The 22,251-nt window shown below is 39.6% G+C and overlaps 2 protein-coding genes across 3 annotated transcripts; both read left to right on the top strand.

The window, feature by feature from the left end:
* Positions 1-359: 359 nt before the first annotated feature.
* Positions 360-6,288, top strand: LOC132977861 (probable nuclear hormone receptor HR38). The gene is made up of 7 exons (XM_061042756.1): positions 360-500; positions 1,796-2,622; positions 3,083-3,212; positions 3,420-3,583; positions 3,807-4,009; positions 4,115-4,293; positions 4,411-6,288. Exons 2-7 carry the CDS (start codon positions 1,798-1,800, stop codon positions 4,671-4,673), a joined length of 1,764 nt encoding a protein of 587 aa, XP_060898739.1. The 5' UTR covers positions 360-500; positions 1,796-1,797; the 3' UTR covers positions 4,674-6,288.
* Positions 6,289-16,004: 9,716 nt separating this feature from the next.
* zgc:113184 (uncharacterized protein LOC553745 homolog) lies at positions 16,005-21,151 on the top strand. Of its 2 annotated transcripts, XM_061042760.1 has the most exons (5): positions 16,005-16,110; positions 17,516-17,740; positions 19,413-19,551; positions 19,647-20,014; positions 20,116-21,151. In XM_061042760.1, exons 3-5 carry the CDS (start codon positions 19,440-19,442, stop codon positions 20,290-20,292), a joined length of 657 nt encoding a protein of 218 aa, XP_060898743.1. In that variant the 5' UTR covers positions 16,005-16,110; positions 17,516-17,740; positions 19,413-19,439; the 3' UTR covers positions 20,293-21,151. The 2 variants fall into 2 exon arrangements, with proteins under 2 accessions (XP_060898743.1, XP_060898744.1); XM_061042761.1 differs by lacking the exons at positions 16,005-16,110; positions 17,516-17,740 and having other exon boundaries at positions 17,752-19,551.
* The last annotated feature ends 1,100 nt before the right edge of the window (positions 21,152-22,251 follow it).

A 22,251-nucleotide genomic window follows, 5' to 3' on the forward strand; every position in this document is an offset into this window, starting at 1 on the left:
TCCTGTTCTGTCTTACGGTTACACAGCTTCCTGAACGTGAACGTCTCTTAAATAAACATTTCCACAGACGTTAAATGTCTGCACCTCCAAACTACTGCTATTTTTAGCATTTTTCATCTTGTAATAGCCCCACGTGAGCACGCTGTCGTTGTTTGGTTATAATTAGTACGCACGCTCCCCAGACTCTTGCGTCAATGGAATCCCGTGCCTGCGTCACACGGAAGAACGTCTGTCTCGAATTCAATGCTGATTGGCTGTTGACCCGGAACGTTCCACCGCCCTGTTCACCATGTTTGGTCAAGGTCCCGCCTTTTTGTCGACGCATCCAAAATAAAGCAAGAGTGTATGGAGCCTCCTGCGTCGGGCTGACCCACTGTGTTTGTGTGAATGTGTTTGAATGAGTGTATGCGCTCACAGCAACTGGCAGAGGTGACAGTCACCAGTTTCACTCATTTGGAATAAATGAAAAGCTTCAAACTCTGGATACTTACATGAACCAGGTGAGTCAAAATGACATTTTTTTGTTGATATTCATTAATTAAGTGGGTCACATGAATTTTACGTCAGATGTTTATGCTTGTCTTCACACCATATCATAACTAGCCTACAGTCAGATGAGACGGAATACATAACTTTACAATAATTAACACTCTATAGTCACTTTATACGGAATACATAAAGTGCAATGAACTCCTCTGTAGGCTATCCTTTATAACAAAGAACTGAACACTAATTAGAGTTGCCTACATAAGCCTATAAACTGTTTTTTGATTAAGTAATTCTTGATAGTATTGATACTACTACTGCTGCAACTATACCATGAGTATCTAAAGGCTTATAAGCTATCTGGCTGACATTCTGACTTCAAGATTTCACAAGTTGTTTAACATGTAGTTTGGTCTATCACTGTTATAGGGTATGAGAAGATTTACAAAGAACGATATTTAGATAAAATACATAACTAAGTTGTACATTAAAAACAAAATAAATAAATAACTGGTTTAATAATTTTCAAGTAATGCTCAAATGTTTTTATCTGTGATGTATTGACAAACCCATAGAGTTGCACTTGTGAATACATGCCCATTCACCAAAAATGTCATGCATGCACGCATGCACACACACACACGCACGCACGCACACGCACGCACACACACACACACACACACACACATCACACACAGGCTTTACCACCTTTCCCATTTCAGCTGGCATTCAGCCCACCCTGAAATACAATCTGCAAGACTCCCTGGCACAGCCCCTGTGTGAGAGGGTTGCCCTCCACTGAAGGAGGTTTTCAGAGCATTAACAGCCTGTAACAGTATAGCTGACATTATCTGATTGCTCCACTGGACCACCCTTTGCATATTCTAACGCAAACGGAATGGCCCTGAAGCTAGTCAAATGGCATGAAGGGGAAATTAGACCGTTCCATGTGTTAATGTAGGCTACTGTTTGGAGTAGGGAGGATTAAACATGCTGAGCTAGTTGATTTAAGACATTTCTATTTTACTGGGATGACCTTTATTACCTGTGATAAAACAAATGGGTAAACAGACAACTCCTGGTGAGACCCAGTCCCCAATGATATAAGTAACTGGCTTTTATTTTGAAAAAGTCACCACTTAAAGTCACCACTTATTTCAAAAATATTATGAAATTAGAATTGAATTGTACTATTGAGTTGTTTTCACTTTTAAGTGTAAATGAAAGGAGGTTTCATAAAGTAAACAAAACTAACTTTTGGGTGTTTATTTTACATAATAATAATTATGGCTTTCCTTTTGTCCTATAGCAATGTCCTGTGTACAAACACAGTATGCATCCATGCCCCATGACAACTTCTTCAGCTCTGAGTTCTTGAATTCTGACCTCAGTGCCAAATTGGTAATGGACATCGGTGGCCAAACGGATCAGCTGTCTACATCTTCGTTGCCCAGCATCAACACCTTGGTGGGAAATGGGTACATGGGGGAGTTTGATGGCTATTCTTGCAAGATCACCACCTCTCCTCCCAACTCTACAGTTTCATTCAGCCACACCGCTGTAACTGAAAGTCCTCAGATGCAGAGCCAAACCTTCAAGCTGGATGATCTCCAGGTGTATGGCTGTTACCCAGGTTCATTTGCGTTCAGCTGCTTTGATGAAACTCTTTCCTCATGTGGCTCTGACTACTATGGCAGCCCAGTCTATGCCACTGCTTCTTCTCCGACACCAGGCTTCCAGACGCAGTCTGTACATGTCTGGGATTCCCCTTTCAGCCCCTACCCCTCAGCCCCCCAAGCCTCTGTGGCTGATAAAGCTGCCATGGCCCAGCAGCTCTCTTTTTTCTCCTTCAGCCCCACACCAGAGCAGCACTCTCCCTTGGGCCAGCATCAGGAGTCGAACCAGGACGACCCTTTCTTCCTGCCTCCTCAGCAGCATGTCTCCCCACTTCATTGTCCCCCTATTTCCCTGGACCACAGACCCCTCGAAAGTCCTAGGACAGTGGATGGGGCCATGACGTCTCCCAAAAACCACAGCCCAGGGTCCAGTGAAGGTCGCTGTGCAGTTTGTGGTGACAATGCATCCTGTCAGCACTACGGAGTCCGCACCTGTGAGGGCTGCAAAGGATTCTTCAAGGTAAAGAGCTGAACAGTGTTTCCCTGGGCTAATGATGGCTTATGTGTGATATATTAGTATTACCTTAAAAGATGGCTGTGAAGTCACATTGAAATGCAGTAGATGCATCAAATAGATGGTTGAGCTTGTTAAAACACAGTGACACCATAAAAGGTTTGTCCACCAGAGAGCAGTAAAAAGTCAGTTTTTATTTTGTACAATTTAAGTACATTTGTTTTGTTTAAAAAATAATTATTAATACATGTTTGTACTTACATTTTAAAATAAGTTTTAGCCTGAAACAAATAATATTTGTTTGGCTGATGAGCATTCAGTTTACATAAGACATTGAGCCTTTATTAGTCATGCACCTTTGATTATTTGTTGATACAGATAAGATACTTTGCATTTCAGTACTTTATATTATAAAATCTGAGGCTTTATATAACTGTAGTGATGTACTTTTTTCTCTGTCTTACAGCGAACTGTACAAAAAAAAGCAAAGTATGTGTGTCTTGCTAATAAAGACTGCCCGGTGGACAAGAGGAGGAGGAACCGCTGCCAGTTCTGTCGTTTTCAGAAATGTCTCGTAGTGGGGATGGTTAAAGAAGGTAATGAAAGGATCTCCTACAGTTTTCAGTGACTAACATATGACAATCACAAACCGGCAAAGCTAGTGGGGAAACACATATTAACAGAACCTTATAGGGCCAGCTGCAGAAAAAGGCGAAACTGAAACTGAGAGGGCAGTGTAAAGTGCAAAATGGGCATCACAAACTTGTTGTTCTTGAACTGTTAATTTCATTTCCCTTTCTTAGTGGTTCGCACTGACAGCCTGAAAGGGCGCCGGGGCCGCCTGCCCTCTAAACCTAAGAATGTAGCTGAGGCTTCATCCACGACCCCAAGTGTCAACATCATAGCCTCTCTTGTCAGGGCTGACATGGACTCAAACCCAAGCATTGGACAGCTTGATTACTCCAAGGTAAATCTCAAGACTTCAACATGTCCAGAACTCCTTGATCCGATCAGATTTTTAGACATAAAAGGTAGAACAAGAGGTGAAGGTTTTGTTGGAAGATCATGGCGCCTCATCTAATAAAGGCTTAAGTCCAAAAATGAATCTTTAAAAATAGAAAAGAAAGAGAGAAAGTTTACTAATTGCAATTTGTTTTGTAGCACTGACTGTTTTCTCTTGTTAACCACAGTACCAGGAGACAGTGGACAACCTGAAAGAAAAGGTGGACAGCGGTGACATCCAGCAGTTTTATGACCTTCTGACTGGTTCTTTGGATGTAATAAGATCTTGGGCTGAAAACATCCCAGGCTTCACAGATTTCTGCACAGAGGACCAGGAGCTACTCCTAGAATCTGCCTTTGTTGAGCTCTTCATTCTGCGACTCGCATACAGGTCTGCCTTTTTAATGTTTATTAAAATTGCCCATTTCTAGTATTTTACTTGATTACAGAGCACCAGTCCATATATTTATTGTACATTTGTTCCTAAACTGTGCAGGTCAAATCCAGGGAAGGATAAGCTAATCTTTTGTAATGGCTTGGTACTCCATCGACTGCAGTGCGTCCGCAGTTTTGGTGACTGGATCGACTCTATCATGGACTTCTCCCAGAACCTTCACCGCATGAACCTGGATGTGTCCCTGTTTGCCTGCCTTTCAGCACTCGTTATAATCACTGGTAAGAGTCTTGGTTTGATTTCCTTTTACATGAAATCAGCTGAAACCATGTTACAATCTAAATTAAATGGTTATGATTCCGTACTATGTTTCTTATAAAACCATATTTTACATCTAGATCGCCATGGGCTCAAAGAGCCAAAGCGGGTGGAGGACTTCCAGAATCATCTCATCACTTGTCTTAGGGAACATGTGAGTGGAAATGGTTCAGAAACGATTCGGACCCAGCCCAGCTATCTCTCACGGCTTTTGGGCAAACTCCCTGAACTAAGGACTTTATGCACTCAGGGCCTACAGCGAATCTTCTACCTGAAACTGGAGGACCTAGTCCCTCCTCCACCAATAGTGGAGAAAATCTTTATGGACATTCTGCCGTTCTGAAAAACATAAACACAAATGTGTTCATTTAAAGTTATACAGAAAGTTTTACAAAGGACTTCATGGGAGAACTTCCTTCTGTCGCACTGACTTACATGACAAATGTCTGATACTGTTCAAGAGACCATTATTTTTGTAACATTGGGTAAAAAAGATAGATATGTTACCTGGTATTTACAGTTCATGAAACAGGTAAACTGTATATTTTGTGTGTGCATTTTAAAACAACTTTATTGCTGTGCTAGGTGTGTGGATGTTGTCCAGTTATGCAGCTAGTAAGACATGGTTATTCGGGTAGATGCAATGCAGTATTACGTGCTCAGCTTTTCCTTGACACAAAATAAATACACTAATTTTTTTTTTAAGTATTTTTGCGGCGTAGCTGTTTTAGCCCACTTAAAACCTTAGGTAGTAGATTTTATACAAGTGCAGAAACACAAAATGTTTCTTCAAATTACTGTGGAGAGTCCTTCTTTTCCAAAGCAAAATAGTTACTTATAGATAGTTGATGTCAAAATGCGCACGTTGAAGGTCTCGGACCAAAGTTTACTCTTATTTTTTATAATGCCACTTACAGACCTTATTGCCTTAAAGCTAAACATAATACATAATATACTATGACTCATGTGCTGCCATTTTGCAACACATTTTAAAAGCTGATTACGGCGGTGTTCTTGTTAAACCACAATGTAAAAAAAAAGTGGGCCTTTAAAGACACAAAAATTGACTTGCTGAATGAAAACAGAAAGTGCCTTATATAAAAGCCTCAGCCTTCAAACCATAATGAGTGACACTAAGTGAATTGTTATTGCATATATCACATACAGAGAGCCCCATGTAGTAAGGAGGGAAACTATCCTTGTTAATGCTGCATTTAGAATAGATCTCTCACATATGACTTCTGATTATGATTTCAGATTGTGTATCCGCTTTTGTAAAGTGCCTGAGGGACACAATTGTCAGTACAGTGAGAAAGAGCATCTAAGACTTTAAAGCACATTTAAAATAGGAGGGATATCAAGTGATGACAGCTGGTTTAGGATCTACAAGAAAAGTCCTGTTCACATGTTCCTCAGGCAGTGAAATCCAGAACTACATTTGAGCTGTCCAGCTTATGATTGAGTTAAGTCAAAGCACCTTTCAGAGTCTCCTTGAATCTACATTTAGACACAGCATCTCCTTTCTATGATTTGTTGTAATCAAACAGCACTGTAAAAATCCACTTGCATAAGCAGACCTCTAATGTTTAACATCAGTTGGTTTATTGTCTTTGCCAGCAAATACCTACCCATGGGATCTAAACCCCAACTTTCTGTTTGTAAAACTCTTGTACTGTCTTCCACAATCTTCTGAATAGTGTCCTTTTTTTACAAGTTGATTTTTTTTTTAAATCTCAGAATGAGCTTAAGGAAAAACTTAAGGAATCGCAGTGATGAGAAGATGAGCAGCTAAAAGCACTTCAAATGTTGTTCCAACAAAAAGAAGAGCTTCTTTCTTCTACTTTGTGTTTTTTGACATGTGTGTTTGGAATTTTGAAAAAAAAAGTACTGCCCGGATTTTCATAAAAGGGTGCAGGAATATTAAAAGAGAATATTTGATAATAAAATTTTAAATTACACCACTGTCTCTGCTTGTTTAAATGAAGGAAAAATATTATTTCCTTGGAATGATGTGGACTCTATCACATTAAAGTTTCTTAACTGTCTATGCATTATAGTTTTTAAATTTCTAGGGTAGATTTGTAGTCAGGTAACAGTTGCTCTTGTTTCTCTGTAGTCTCCGCTTAAAGGGATACTTCACCTATTTGCATTAAGCTTTGTATCTATTAGAAACCTGATAGTATTTTTGAATGGTCGTGCATCCCGCCCTCATTTTCCCCTGAGATGGGAAATCTTTGTATTTCTAAGTCTGAAAAGGAGCTTCCAGTGACGCAAAAATCGTAATTTTGCGTCATCGGAAGCTGTTGCGGTTAGCGGTGTGAAACTACAACGCTAGTTCCTCATATTTTCGACCACTGAAGCTACAGACCAATCACAGATCAGTGGGTGGGAACTCACTCCCAGAATCGAAACTTAACGTCTGCCATATTGCTTGGAAGCTATGCTAACATGCTCTATGGAGAAAGCTGATAATGGCGAAAAAATATAAATAAAGCAGCGAGATGGCTGCTGCCGACAGGCCGGTCTTGTGTTTCGGCTGTTGCGGCCTCCCGCTGCTGGCCACAGGGGCCACCACTCGCCGCTGGGGCAGCCGCTGGTCACTGCCCGCCGGCGCCGGCGCGACACACATCCGGCCTGTCCTCACCGGTGGCGGTGAGGACGAGGAGCCCGGGCCGGCTCGAGCTCGGGCGGACTGGTAGTGTCGGTGCTCTCACTGTTTGCCTATGGACACAGACATAGAGTCTGTTTTCTGCCAGGAATTTCCAAGATGCCAATTCCTTCTGGAAGAACTCTAGAATCAGTTGAGGAACAGGCCTTATGTGTTGAAGTAAATATGTCTGTTAATGTTTTACTATATTTCTACTGCTATATTGTATATTTTGGAGAAACTGTAACGATCGAATTTCCCTCTGTATTTCTGATACTGATTCTGAAATAGAGGACCTTAGTGGGAGTGGCCTGTGGTGCTGTGCATTCTGGGATTTGGTGTCTTTCATCCACATGAGCCAAAAAGACACTTTCTGCCTTTTCCCGGCCAAAAAGGCACCAACATCAAAATGTATTTCACATTTCCACTACATATAAGACCCAATGTCAATACAGATTCATGTTTCAACAGGTGAAGTATCCCTTTAAGTCCTACTCTGGTGAAAAGTTTTATTGTTTTGTACTCTTTCCATGAGTATTAGAAGGGGCCATAGTCTCTTGTTCTTGAAAGACAGAGTTCTCTGTGTTATGGTGATTATAATCTGATTAGTTTCATGAACGGACGGATGCGCGAGTCGCTTTAAATGTTTCGGCCGCAAGGAATTGTGGGATGGCATTCTCTCATCTCCTTTTGTAAAGGATGGTCCAGTGTATCCTATGCTAAAGGAAGTCATAAAGGAAGCATTGACGCACCTTTCCTTAGCTTTTAGAGAATTCAAACTGCTCTTATCATGGCTGCCACTTAAATGCTTCCGGGTCATTTCACTCAGTTAGGAACCTTCCTAAGCAAAAAAAGACAATTCCAAACCAACCTTGTTTTATTTTGTAGTTGCAGGTTTAAAGTGCCTCCCATTCTCTTCCCTTTTTATGAAAAAGGCACAAGAGAGACATTTTTAGCCAGATGATGTTTTATTCAACACGTTTTATTCACTTAAGAATGTTTTGTGCAGTTGTACATTTGTATGCCTAAAACATTATGTATATCTTGCATTTAAATGTAACAATTATTTCATACAAAAAAGTCAAAAAGGCACGCACATCCAAGAAGGTTACAGTGCTGGGTGCTGGACCAAAAATAGAAAAAAGTACTACACACCAGAAGTAGCTCCAATAAATGAAATTTAATGGACTCTCACGTGTAACGTTTCAGGCCCTCGCCCTTCATCAGACAACATCATGTCGGATGAAGGGCAAGGGCCCGAAATGTTACACGTGACATTGTAGACCATTGTAGACTCATTGTAGACCTGGAAGACAGAGTTAAGGTAAGGAGGAGCTGTTTTTGCATTGTAAGCAAGCAACAGGTTTAGAATTTGGCAACTGGGAGCCAGTGGAGGGAAATAAACAGAAAAGGGACATGCTGTTTTGGGTTGGTTGAAGACCAGTCACTCTGCTGCGTGTTGAATCATCTGTAGAGGTTTGAGTGTTCATGCAGGGAGATAAGCCAGTAAGGAATTTCAATGGTCAATGCATGATATTACAAGAGGCTGTACCAAGAGCTGTGTCACATGCTCTGACAGGTTGTGTCGGATCCCTGTTGCCAAGGGCAAATTCGCATGCACACATTCATGGCAATGTTGACCTTAAAGGTTAGCTGGTCATCAATCATGACACCCAGGTTCCTGGTGGACTCTGTTGTGTTGGTTCAAGCTGGATAGTGATCTGTGGATGCATAGAGGGACTGGCTGGGATGAAAAGGAGCTCAGTCTTAGATGGGCTGGGTTGAAGGTGGCATTCATTCATCCATTTAGAGAGATCAGCGAGGTATGATGAAATCCTTGCCAAGACTGTAGTGTCATCTGCTGGGAGTGACAGGAAAAGCTGGGCATCGTCATCATAGCAATGGTATGAGAAACCATGGTAGAAGATGATTGCACCACGTGTAGTGGTGTAGTGTAGTGTAGGAGAGGTGAAGGCCAAGAGTCCAGCAGAAGCTGACTTTGTCCTTGGTCAGAGGGGAGAATGAGGTGAGTGGGGCATTACTCACCTAGGTGGTGCCTGTATGCCCACGATGATCAGACTAAGCAAAGTGGTTACTGATGGTAGAAAGCTTATCAGTAAATTACGAGACACATATTTCATATGTGAGCAGAGTTGAGAATGGAGGATGATGTGGATGAGGCAACGGTTAAATGCAGAAAATATTTGTGTGCATCTGTGGAACCAGATATCTTAATTTGATAAGTGGTCTTTGCAGTTTTTTAACTGGGGAATGATGCGAGTCACTGCTTACAATCGTTGACGTCAGTGGACTTTCTTTATTTACACCACTTTTTTGGTCCTGCCTTGCTCTCTGATAGAGCTTTCTGTTAGCTATATTTTCAGCACACAATAGATATATCCCTATATAAAGTAAATTAAAATCCAATACACATACTTTAATACTAGCATTAGCATTTAGCTGTTAGCACTACACTGTCTTTGTATCTCTTTTTCAGTACTTCCCAGTGCAGTGCAGTGCAGGAAACAAAACTTGAGCTTTATTTAACACAACTCACACAGTACTGGTAATATATTAACTGTGTGATGAAAAGTTAGAGAAAGAAGTCCTTCATCTCCTTTTCACTGAGTCTGTGTTGTTTTGTCAAACATGGTGTTAATGTTGGCAACATCCCTGACCTAAAGGAAGATGACACCGTGCCACTCTCAGCCACTGCAAACTGCAGCATAGACAGCACGGCCAGCATTCAGCCACTCGACACATGATCCTACTGTACACCACGTTCCGGTCATCTGGATTTTGGTGTTGGCAGTCGTTGTGGAAAAAAGGGACAAGGGAAGAAAAGAGGAGGCGGCAAAATGAAAGCTAGCTAGCATTTAGATATTCATTATGTTACAAAATGGCAAGCGTGCCGCTCAAGTCAGATTTAATGAGGGCAGCAGACAAGAACTGTTTCATAAGAATGATTATGATGATGAATGAACTCTCTGGGTTTAACTAAAAGCATTCTGGTTACAGAAACTATCTACTGTGTTAATCCTTTTTGACTTTCAGTTTAAATTCTCATTCTTTCATTCAGGTCAAACATGTTGCCCTTTAGACTTAGCCTACATAGTTAAACACATATCCCTGTCAAAAACATATCATGTTTGAACTGTGTCTTGACACCATCTTTTTCCAAAAGTAGAAAGGTACCATCTGGGGCCATTGGCCCTTTAACTTTTGACCTGTGCCCTGTCACGCAATGCTGAATTCAGGAACAAGCTGTAGCCTGAAACCATGTCCAGAAGATTTCTGACCAGTAATATGCTGCTTACTTGTCATGGTGATTTACAGCTCAAACATTCAAGCTCAGTGTCAAACACTTTGCTTCTTAGCTTCTCCAACCACACAGGGAAAGTTTGAGAACAGTTAAGACCAGGGAATTTTCACTGTTACTTTACACTACAGAATTGTCTATCCACTTCATCCAGCTGTTGTCATGATTCACTTTGAAGTATAACATTTTGAGATGAAACCACTGACGGCCAGTGAAAGTATTATGTGTTTTCATAGGTTTAATCATCCAACAGTACATGCAAAATGAGCCACAGCATGAACCACAACACTGAAGTGCTGCCTAAAATGAATCTTAATTCACAAGGAACATGTGTATACTAACTGCATGCAAGCAGCTGTGAGGTGTTTCATTTACTGACAGCATGCTGATAGTCTCTACGTTACAGTACTAACACAATGACGGTTAATTACAGTAAACCAAGAAATCAATATATTTTATAGTATCATTTTAACACCCTTAGCTAAGTGTGTTAGCATGCTGCTAACCTTTCTGATTGGAAGAAAATACAAAGTGCAGATTAGGTTGATTTGTCTCAATGAGAGTGTTTACAGGATTTTTATGTTCACCCTTTCAATATCCTTTAAATATTAAGTCTTCAAAAGAAAGATATCTCAGAAGTTATTTCCTTGGTAAGAAGTTGAAATGACATCACAAGCCTGTAGACACCGACCAAACCCTCTGTCCTGAGGGACAGAATTTCCTTCCAAGATCAGAGTGTCAATTTAAGAACTTGAAACTAATTAAGCACTTAAGTACGGCGCAACAGAAATTGATGACTGACAATTATAAATCATGGACCCTTCTACTGTAGGTCTCGGGTTGGGTGTTGGCAAATCATTACAATATTTTAGTCTTGACCAAAGCGGTCGAACAACAAACTGACTGAAATCAGTGTCTGCAGATCCTTTATGCAAAAGTTGCAGAAATAATCTGATTTAGCTTTTTGGTCTATTGTGTACACAGACAAGCAAGTTGACGCCTGTTTTGAGGTTATTCTCAATGTTTTAACTCACAGGTTATCATATTTATAGAAATATTAAAACACAAAAATGGAAAGCAGAACTTAAAAAATAAAAATATAAAAGTCTATCCAGTCAAGAACAACACCTGCAGGTGACCTTTTATAAAAGGCACATTTCCACTGATGCTAACATGCTTTTGCTCAAGTACAATTTGTAATATTGGACTCTTAATTAATTAATAAACAAATCATGTAAAATAATTTGATTTGCACTGATAAAATGAAGCAGCAGAACTGTCACTTTCTCTCTGTTTCTTTGAAATCATTCCAAAGAATTCAGCAGTTAAGTTATAAATCATGAGTGATACATTTGTATGTCACTCAGAAGCTGGTGTGTGTATGTGTGTACGTGTGTTTGTGTTTTTGTGTGTGTTACAGCAGCTGATTGCTGGAGAGGATATTGTTCCCGCGGGAGGAAAGCTAATAGGCTTGTTTGTGAGGATGGTGCACCTGTCGTTTATTGATGGATTGAGCTGTAAATAACTCTGGGAAGATGTTTAGTTCTCTGTGGAAGCTTCTGTGTTTCATTTTCCGGTCCTCTTGCTCTGAAAAATATTTTTATACACACACACCTACACACAGGTGCACATATCATTCTACAAGTATTCATCATATTAGATTTTTGAGCATCTCGGCACTGTGCAGAAAATGAAGGCGTCTAAGTGAAGTAGGGACGATAATTTAATTCCACTGATGACCAGAGACCCTCACATGATTGTCCAATCACACATTCATTTGTTCACGTACATCATGTTTGTGCAACAGTTCTTGCATGTGTGTGGGTGTGTTGTTGAGTGTGGAAAACCCTCTGTGCATGTATTTATAGCAGGCCATTGTTGAGCCCATAGAAACCTCTGTAACTGGATCTGGACTCCCTCACTGAGAAAGTACGGTGATAAAAGAGTTGGCAGACGTCACTGCTCATGCTGTCCGTGTGATAACTGTACGCCCCACATCTCTGTCTTAAGCTCTTAGACTGGGCAGGATTAAATTCATAAGTGGACGGTGAGCCTGCTGAATTATCGTTCTGAAGGGTGTGAGAGGAAGGGATGGAGGAAACCTGTTGGCTCCTTGGCCCTTTTAATGTCCGTCTTCATTGTGTCCTTGGGAACGTTTTAGCCATTACGACACTCATAAGAAGGACATGATGCTCTAAATTATTGGTAACTGTGTGAAAGTACCTGTGCGTTACATATTTTTATAAAGAAGATAAAACAATTTATATTTATATTTTGTCTAAAAAGTTTTAATGATCTAAAAGTATTATATATATATTTTAATGGAAGCCATAAGTGGACATGCATCCATTTATTTGATTTACTATGTTTTCCTACATAATGAGTTATTTCCAGTTGTTTTAATAACCTGAGAGTTCAAGAAAACAAAAGAAATCGATTGGTTATCACCAGAAAATCAATGATGTTATCTTGAGATAACGAGATGAATAAGATGAGATCTAGAGAACACCACCAGAAGCTGGAAGCCTGTAACTTAGGGCTTCAGTAGTTTTGTGCACATTTTACTGAAATAGTTTATGTCCCTTTTATGATGTTTGAAGCCTTGGGTCTAAATTATAGGAAATAATTTTAGTAAAAAATGATTCAAGATTTTTGATTATAACCATATGTTTGCTTGCATATGCCAAAAAGAGCACTTACAATGCAACAATATGCCTTCAATAAAATTGTGTTAATTTCACGCCGTACTTTGTAACAAAGCTGAATTTATTTTCCACAAACCTGTTTATTTATTTAAAAAAAGCTACATTGGAAAAGAAAAGAAACATTGAAATCAAACAGACGGACAGACAACTGTCTTTTACAAAGTTTATAACTCTACAGCCTTAAAAATGTCCTGATACAATGTTAATGCTGCTTGACGAGTGCAGTTAGCACAAAAAAAACCACCTTCATTTGCGTGGGTGTGTGTGCATGTGCATGTGTGACTATGTTGGACATTTCTCTCAGCTCAGAGAGAATATGAGAATGTTACAATTATAAAACAAGATTGACAGGATGGATAGTGTTACACTGGTGGATGACAGTTCCTGGCTACATGCCCGGAAGTTATTTACAGCAAAGCCCCCCCGTCCAAATACACTCACACAGACATAGAAACACACACGCACACATACACACTTCAAAAAAGCCCCATCACAGGGATCAAGTGTAAAGGGATGGCAGTGCAGGAGGGAGGGCTGGGGGAGAGGGTGTGGCGTGTGTGTGTGTGTGTTTAGGGGTTCAAGGTCAGAGCACACACATGGCGCAAACTAGCAAACACACTAGCACATGTGTAGCTATAAGGTACAGGAAAGATCAAAATAACTGTATCAATTATAAGTTCACTATATGGATGGAGAGGAAGCATATTTAACTGTAACTTAAACTTAGATTTAATATAAATCTACAACATTGCGTGAAGCAGCGTTTCTTGTATCAGACAGTTGTAGCATAAAGAGTTGTGGACGTGTTAAAAAGCATCACACATGTCCCTGGAAACATGAGGAGGGGTTAAGAATAGAAATTACCATATGGGCTTTAACACGGGGTTAAGACAGAGTTTGAGAGCTATTTAGTTTAATCAACTGTTTTGAACAAAATAAGATATTTTTTTTATTCAAATTATGGAAAGAATAAAATGTGTGTTTTTTCAACGCTTTCTTTTCCATTATCTTGTTACATCATTCAACTCTTTCTTTGATACGGGCTATAGGACTGCACTATTAAGTCAAGCGGCAACCCTCTGGTGTTGCAGTTCGTCAAGGGTCCGCTTGAGGCTCGCTCCAAGAGCCCCGGAATTTACATACACACCACAGCCAAAAAAGCCAGTTAATACAGTAACATGTTTACAGCCCGGTAAATGCCTGATGAGCCTCCGGAGCCCCCGGCGTTCACTCTCAGGCTTCGTCCATTAATATTTACAGTATGAATTAATTGCAATATAATCACTATCACGACATGAGCACATGCAGTAAACACATCTCAAAAGTCTAGATTTATAGTAATACGTGAGAAAATAAATGTTTTTTTAAAGGTTTATTTTGGGGCTTTTTGGGCCTTTATTTTAAAGATAGGACAGTGCAGTCAGAAATCAGGGGGAGAGAGAGTGGGGGATGACATGTGGAACAGGATTACACTCAGGGTTACACTGACACACTATAGTGTGTCAGTGTAAGTAAAACCAGTTAACTTAAAACAATATGTAATTAACAGGTTTATCTTGAAACATCAGCTGTGATTGAGCATTTCAATCTATTTAAGTTATCTAGTGTTTTTTTGTCTTGTTCACACTCTTCATACACACTACCTACTACCAATACTACATTTATAAACAAACGACTGTTATAGCTGTGTCAACAGGTCAGGTATACGATACTAATTGTTAAATGAGTGAAATTTGGCATAACCTGGACCTATGATAGTTGGCAAATAAGAAAGAAAAAGTAAACCAAAAAAACAAGATTACAAAAAGGACACAAATACTTATTTTTAACTGTCCTGACATAAATATGAGGAGCTGACTTGATACATGACCCTCTTGGTATCAGAGAGATTAAGGCTGCACAGAGAGTCACATAAGCAGTCTGAAGAAGAGGGAGCTGGCACCCTACATGAATCACAAGGTAATAAGTCAGCTGTCAGGGGTTGACACTGCTGCTCCTTAGGATGGTACTGTATAGAAGTCAATCTGCCACACAGGGGATACTGCCTTAATGTTGGTCTATTTTTAAATACATATCAGTCTCTGAAAACACATGACTGAACATTTAAGATGCCACACACACACACACACACACACACACACACACACACACACACACACACACACACACACACACACACACACACACACTAACATGCCTGAACATGACTGAAACACTCTTCTCTCTTTTCACAAGGACATTATAGTCAACCTCAGGCTTCTACTGAACATAAAAAATATCCCTGTAGCATTGTCGGTGCTGCTTTTTAGCATGTTCCCTTTAGCTTAAGCATCAAGCAAGCAACACTACTGAACTAAACAAATGTATACAAAAAGTAACTTAACAATCACAAAGACCAATGCCAAACTGTGCACAATCCCAAGTTGCAATTAAATGCCTGTATTGATTAAAACAATATATAAAACTCCTGCTAGCTTCCTGCTATTTGTTGCACACACCACATGACAGGTAGGCCTATAGATTAGGCCTACCTGTAGCTCTAGCTCTTGACGCTTACTTACAATATTAATGCAGATTGTTCAGACAGTCCTCTTCATCATCGTCCTTTTATCACCCAGATAGTCCTCCATGTTTGGCATATCCTCCCTTCGCAATTAAAACCCTACTTAGCAGTCTATGAACAGTGCCACCTGACTTGGTCCTCTCTCTCTTCTTCTTCATGGTTTTCTTGGTCTCTACAAAAACTGCTTTCAGCATGACAATTTTTAAGGACAAATGTTGAAAATAAATGATTTATAAAATGATCTCTTTCTGTCTCCTTTACTTTTAATATTGACTAGATGGAAAAATATAAAAGGTAATATTCGTTTTTCGAACTTTTATTTTGAAGGACTGTTAAAAAATGACGTGTAATTTCCAGGTGTGTCTGGTTGACCATAGGGTTTGACGCAGGTGAGCTAGCTCGGTCTGGTGACGTCATTTGAGGGAAACGCGGTACCAATCTGGAAAGAAGAAAGAAGAAAGAAAGGTGACTAATCTTCATCATAAACTTCGTGTGTACATGTTTTTCCTTTTGTTTTGCTGCTGTGAATGACCGACCTCTTTTCTTGTAAGTAATCCCATTTATTGTTTCTGATTCACAGAAAGAAACGTATCCTCGTGGTTTGAGTAAGTAGCTGAGCAATCAGAAACCGAAATGAATTTGGACTTGAGTTCCTTATTTCGAGAGAAACTGAGCACGTCAGTTCAATAACACAGATGATTCATTTAAGGTAATTTAAAGACTAACACGTTGAAAGTTTCAAAGCTTCTTTTGCTTTTGTTCTCACTAGGAAACATTTAAATGCTGACCCATCTGTTTAGCATAAGGCCTACCGTAGAAATAAAGAAATGTATTTACTATTTTAGTCAGAGTCACCTCAGTGAGTTTCATGCAGTCATGTGCCCATCTCTCTCTCAACCAACACTTTACACACAGCAATACTGACTGTGGCGATTGTTACACGCGATATGTGATGAGTGAAACTGGACATGTGAACCCCTACACTGAAATATAACATTATTACATTACCTAAAATAATGCACATGTCATTTATTTTAAGGTGCTTGTCCTTAAGGGGTTTCCACTGATGGAACACTTTTAATATAATATATTGCAGAGGCTAGTTTATTTTTACCTTGCACAATAATCACCTCTTGATTCCACAAGTCTGTCAAATGTAAGAGCTTTAATGATACTACAATAAAATCCCCCTTACACATTTGTTTTAGTACTGTAATGGATGTACATGCTTTTTCCTCCGCTGATGATGAGGCATTTTACATCTAATATACAATTAAAAAGTTGCATACATTCCTTTTAATGTACCTTTAACAAGAAGGGTAACAGCGTTGCCTAACTCAAACACCTGTCATGTCTTCTTCTATAGGAGTATGTCTTGAGTTGTTTTTATTTTAAGTGTTTCATATGTGCTTCTAGATGTTCAATATTGTTGTTCCGTTGTTAGTGTGTTTTACGTTTTGCTGTCCATGCTTTTGTTTGTCCTACTAAGAGTACAGTATTGCTGCTCTGTCATAACTTGTATGTCTATTGTCATTCACCTGCCCACGGACTAGTTGAAAATGAGCCATGATGGCTAAGCTGGTGCATTACAGAAATGTTATGGATGGGTATTGTCCCTGTAACTTTAAACTGTATAAATAAAGATACAGAGTTCTGTACTTTTATCTTCTGTCATTTTCAACCTTTTCTGTCACAGAGATCTCAATTCCTTGAAATTCCATGTTATCATATCAGTTCAAATGATCCTCATTAAGGAAGTTTTGAGAAAAGGGGGGCATGGTGTGAGTGAAAAAGCATTTACAGTCAAATATTTCAGAATGTTCAAAACAGGCTCTTTGTCTTTAAAGGTAGAGCCTGACTTTCTCGCTTTCAATTGGTGAAACACACTCTCATGTGAGTGTTGGCCTGGTTCCTTTTTATGCCAAAATATTTCACTTCCCCTTTTCAACAGCAACTTCCTTGAGTTGGACGTTTTCTAGGGCAGTTTTTCTAATCGTAAATCAAGCATTATTTCCATTGCTCTACCTGGAAACAAACAGGGGGACAGTAAATGTGTTTTGATTACAATTTACATTTTGAGATGGGACGCTTGATCAAGGTGGAGGAGACTGGACAGGAGAAAACCCTGCACCCTGCTGTGAAATGTGACAGGGAGTCCTGAATTGAAATTGAAGGGGTAAGTAAATGAGTTCCTATACACATAACTCTGGACTTTTATCTACTCATTACTCATACATTTGAGTTTTTAACAAAATAAATCAGTAAATAAAGCCTTTAGCATTTTTCATGTAGAATTCCCATCAGTATGGATATGACTTTAAGAAAACGTTTAGACCTGTTTGAAAACTAAAAAATATATCTGGGCTGTAACTAAATAATTCAAATCTGAAATTGGAAAATGTTGTCTTATTAGTAGAGTTTATAGGGAGGCTCATGATATCAGTATATTAACATGTTTAAAAACTTGAACAGATATGTGCAGGAAATGCAAATGCTTCAATAAGGGGTATTAGAGATTGTTAAATGATATCTTGAGCATAAACTGTGGTTACAAGCATTACAGCCACACTTCCTATGAGCAGCAGTATTGGCCTGTTAGTTGATCAGTCCACCACTTTGGTCATCTAAACGTTGATATCTCAAGAATTAGAATGTTTTTTAATGAGTAGAAAATCTTCACATTGTTTGGATACATTTAGATGAAATATTCAACAGAAAGTAAAAGTTCTACGCAAAATAATATTGAATAACTTTGGTTTCCCCGCAACTTGTCCTCTAATACATGTTTGGTTCTTATTGGCAAAGATGCTAGCTGAAAAATGAGGGCATGGAACCTTGTTTTGTCATTTTAAAGGAGTAAGTTAATGTAACTCTGACACGTAGTGTTTAATATGGGCACTGCAGTCGAAATTCAAAACCTAGGAGAGATCTGTCTTGTTGTTTCTTTCTGCGTTCTAACCTCTCTCCAATATATATCCTAGTTTTAGCACATTTCTTGTCTTGGAGCTTATTAGAAATGAAGAGGCTTTTTAGGGTGGGTAGAACCAGTTATATCTGAACCATTTTACTTGCCCACTTCCGTCCCTGCAACACATGTCGGTTTGCCGTTTGCCTGGCAAACCGAAGGGAGTGCAAAACGGCATTGTGGGGGTGCCTTACCGCCTACCTTCTCTGGTCAAAACAAATACAGAGCATTCCAGACCGGAATTAAAACTTGAAAGGGGGGGGGGGGCTGCTGCATTGTTGTCAGAGAAGCCAGCACTTCAACATAGCATGTTTCCTAAATGTCTAATGATATAGTAAGATCATTTTATGATTTAATTCAGTAGATATCTTACATCTGACCTATTCAACTGGCGTCCCAGGGGCCAACTCCGGCCCGCGGATGACATCAGACAGGCCCGCGGATCAGTTCTATTTACAATTAAAAAAATAAATAAATTATAAACAGGAGGAAAACTTGTGAATGACTGTCATTGTTGCCACAGTGTTAATAACAGCAGAGCATTCCCGTTTAATAGAACATCTTTGGTCCTCCGCTCACAGCCTATCACAAGCTTGTGTTGTTGATGGGGGTGGGGGGAACGGCTTTGGCACTGTACTGCTGTGGTGTACTTGCTTGTCTGGCCCCCGGGTCCTTAGCTTTCTGAAAGTTTGCCCCCCTGAACAATGTAGTTGAATAGCCCTGTCTTGCATATTTCTACTTTAAGCATGTTGATATTAGCATGTTGCTGAAACCATTGCTGCTACATCTTTGAAGAGCTTCTAGCATGACTTGTTGTCCTTCAGAACATATCCACCTTTTGCATGTGATGTGTGTACCGTACAGCTCATTGTGATTCCCTCAGTCGGCTGCAGATCTCCGAGCTGCTGAGATGGAGGAAGCGTACAGTGAGCTGTACCAGCAGTTTCTTCGCTTGAGGTCACTCTGCCTGAGACAGGCCGCTCTGTTACATCAACTCACAGCTTCTCAACAGAGTCCACAAGGTACAGATTGTAAAATACTATCGTAATTCCAATTCCAATAAATATGCATCATCAGCCCATATTTCATAAACAATTACAAAACTATATCTCTGTAGGCGTCCCTGTTCCTCATAGAGAGAGTGATATGATGTCCATCCCTATCCAGTGCAGCCAAGAAATCCCTGTCTGTCTCCATGAAAAGCCTCAACAGCATGCGGTCACAGCACACAACTCTGCAGCTCAGTGTTACATCAATGAACACTCTAGAAATGTGGAGAATTTCCCCGATCTTCTTGCTGGAGATATGTTCAAGCTCTGTTTGGATTTGCCTCCTCAAAGAAAGGAAGATGGTAACTTCGAACAAAAGGTCACACCCCTGTTAAGCGAGGACTCCGCAAGGTGGCAGGGAGCCTCTTCATGTGTCTCAACAAATCTGGGTCAAACAGATGGTTTCGGTGGAGACATGATGATGCACACTGCAACAGTAGGTGTCTTTGGTTACAAGCGCACCAGTCTGTCCTTGAATGATTTTCACCATATTTTTCTTAACAAAACGTCCCCACTTGTCTTCTATGATTGTCTCAGATGCCTGTGTCAGCAGGTCCTACCCTGGCTGGTGACTTCCTATGTCCGTCTAGCGGGATGCTGATGTCCGACGTAGCGCTTCAGTCTCATGTTTGCGAGTTCTGCCAGGCGGTTTTCCCCGGAGACACAACCACCAAAGGGGAGTTTCTGAAACATCTTTACACCCATGTCACCTAAACCGATCTGAGCTTTTCCTCGACATGAGTTTTGTGTTCTTAAAGATATTTTGTGATGGATCAGGTACTACTGCTAACCTGATCTCTAAACAAAGCAAAGATGACCAGTACTTCATAAAGCTTCTGTTTGCCTTTGGTAGAACTGAGAAGATGCTGGCGACATTTTCATAATGACAGATGTAAAATGAAAGTTGGAATTAGGCGTCATACAGTAGCTACCTCACAAAAAAACATGTTTTTACACTTACAGTTATGGAACTATATGTAGCCAAAATATTTTATTCTTATATATTTTACTGTGATTTATGCCCAGTTTGGGTTAGCCAGATCTATGATATAATTAGGGATCACTGCATCACACTTGACAGTCCAAACACCTGTTGCTCTGTCAGTTTTTGTAGGGCTCTTATATTTGTAGATAGTAATGTAAACCTAAATCAATCCAGACCTCGTAAAAACACACCGTTATTTCCTTGATTCTACTGTCATTCATGTTATATATGTGTAGACCACCACATATTCCATCTTTACTTAATATCTACTGACCAGGATCCTCCCCAGATGTATAAATGTAACCCCTAACCACAGCCGAATACACAGCCTTGTCAAATGTACTGCTGTCTGCTTTGGTGACAGAAAAAAAGGAGCTCTGCAACTTGAGATTTTTTAAAGAACATCTAGATTATGATTTCTTCAGATTTAAATCCCTTAGAAAAACTCTGTCAAAATCATCACCAACACCAGCTGCTCACAGCGTGCAACGGAGAAGTTAGAGTTGAAATTTGAATGCTCAACCTAATGATCCTTGAAGAATATTTTAATATTTGATTTCAGAAAATAAAGTTTCGGTTTTCTATGAATGGTCCTCCTGCTGCCATCTGATCAGCTTAAAAGATACACAAAGAAGTAAATCACTGATGGTGTTCTGCTGACTGCTGATTGATGATGATGTCAAACTAACTGCAGATCAAAAAATCCCATTAGAGAAAAAAGACTTAGATGTATTGTTTCTACATATAGAAAAAGGTAAAAGCTACTTCTTTATGAATATCAGCTTCAGTTTTGGACTTATTTTATTTAAAACTGGTACATGAAGGATGAAGTGTACATAGTCCAGGATGTGACATGGATATGTTTGTTTTTCAAATGCACGGATGCTTTCCATATCAAGCACCAATTTTATAAATTGCATGGGTGTTTAAGTTATTTGCATGCACGTGTTTTTTAAATGCATGCATGATTTGGTAATTTGGATGCATTTTTTATTCGTATTCATAAATAGAGCTATCGAGTTTTACTTGAGGCTCAAACATGAATGTTAACTTAACTAGGACGTGGCTAAATGCTAAGGTTAGCAGTAGCTAAGGGGTTATTTGTTTTAACCCCTAAGATGGTCTGTTGTGTCACCGGATTTTCAGTATCCAATTTTACTTTCTCATCAATCGGGAAGCTCTGAAATGAAAACAATTGCTCAGATTTGTAAAAAAAAAACAGACATCCATGTCACCTCTCGCACTCTTTAAGTGTAATTTAATGACAGCAATGTCTACAGTGTAGCCATGTTAGCAACATAAGGACAGCAGTGCTTTGAGCTGAATCCTAATGTCAGCTAGCCCAGTCCCTAGGATAATATGAACATGCTGATGTACATATAATGTTTACTAGCTTAGCTTATTTTAGCTTGTTAGCAATCGAATATTAGCTTACCAGTGATAAACTGGTAAACAAAAACAAAACTGTGGCTGGTTTGAGTGTCATTAGCTTTGCAGGTAATTGTTAATTCATGAAACTGGGTCTGGTATTCAAACAGATTGTGTATGTTAATTATGTGAACAAACTGAAACTGCTGTGAGATTAACTACGTTATTTATCGTTTTCAACTTTAAAACTGAATTCTGATTTTGATTCTGTGTTGGATTGTGTCTTTATTTTCATTAGTCTCAGTGTAGTGTAATTGTGT

This window comes from Labrus mixtus, chromosome 7 (assembly GCF_963584025.1).
Source record: "Labrus mixtus chromosome 7, fLabMix1.1, whole genome shotgun sequence".
Taxonomy (NCBI): domain Eukaryota; kingdom Metazoa; phylum Chordata; class Actinopteri; order Labriformes; family Labridae; genus Labrus; species Labrus mixtus.

Coding starts and splice junctions, on each gene's coding strand:
- LOC132977861 (XM_061042756.1), top strand. CDS start 1,798: ATGTCCTGTGTACAAACACAGTATGCATCCATGCCCCATGACAACTTC. Junction 3,213..3,419: donor AGTGGGGATGGTTAAAGAAG/GTAATGAAAGGA, acceptor TCCCTTTCTTAG/TGGTTCGCACTGACAGCCTG. Junction 3,584..3,806: donor GACAGCTTGATTACTCCAAG/GTAAATCTCAAG, acceptor TGTTAACCACAG/TACCAGGAGACAGTGGACAA.
- zgc:113184 (XM_061042760.1), top strand. CDS start 19,440: ATGGAGGAAGCGTACAGTGAGCTGTACCAGCAGTTTCTTCGCTTGAGG. Junction 19,552..19,646: donor TTCTCAACAGAGTCCACAAG/GTACAGATTGTA, acceptor ATATCTCTGTAG/GCGTCCCTGTTCCTCATAGA. Junction 20,015..20,115: donor TGATGATGCACACTGCAACA/GTAGGTGTCTTT, acceptor TGATTGTCTCAG/ATGCCTGTGTCAGCAGGTCC.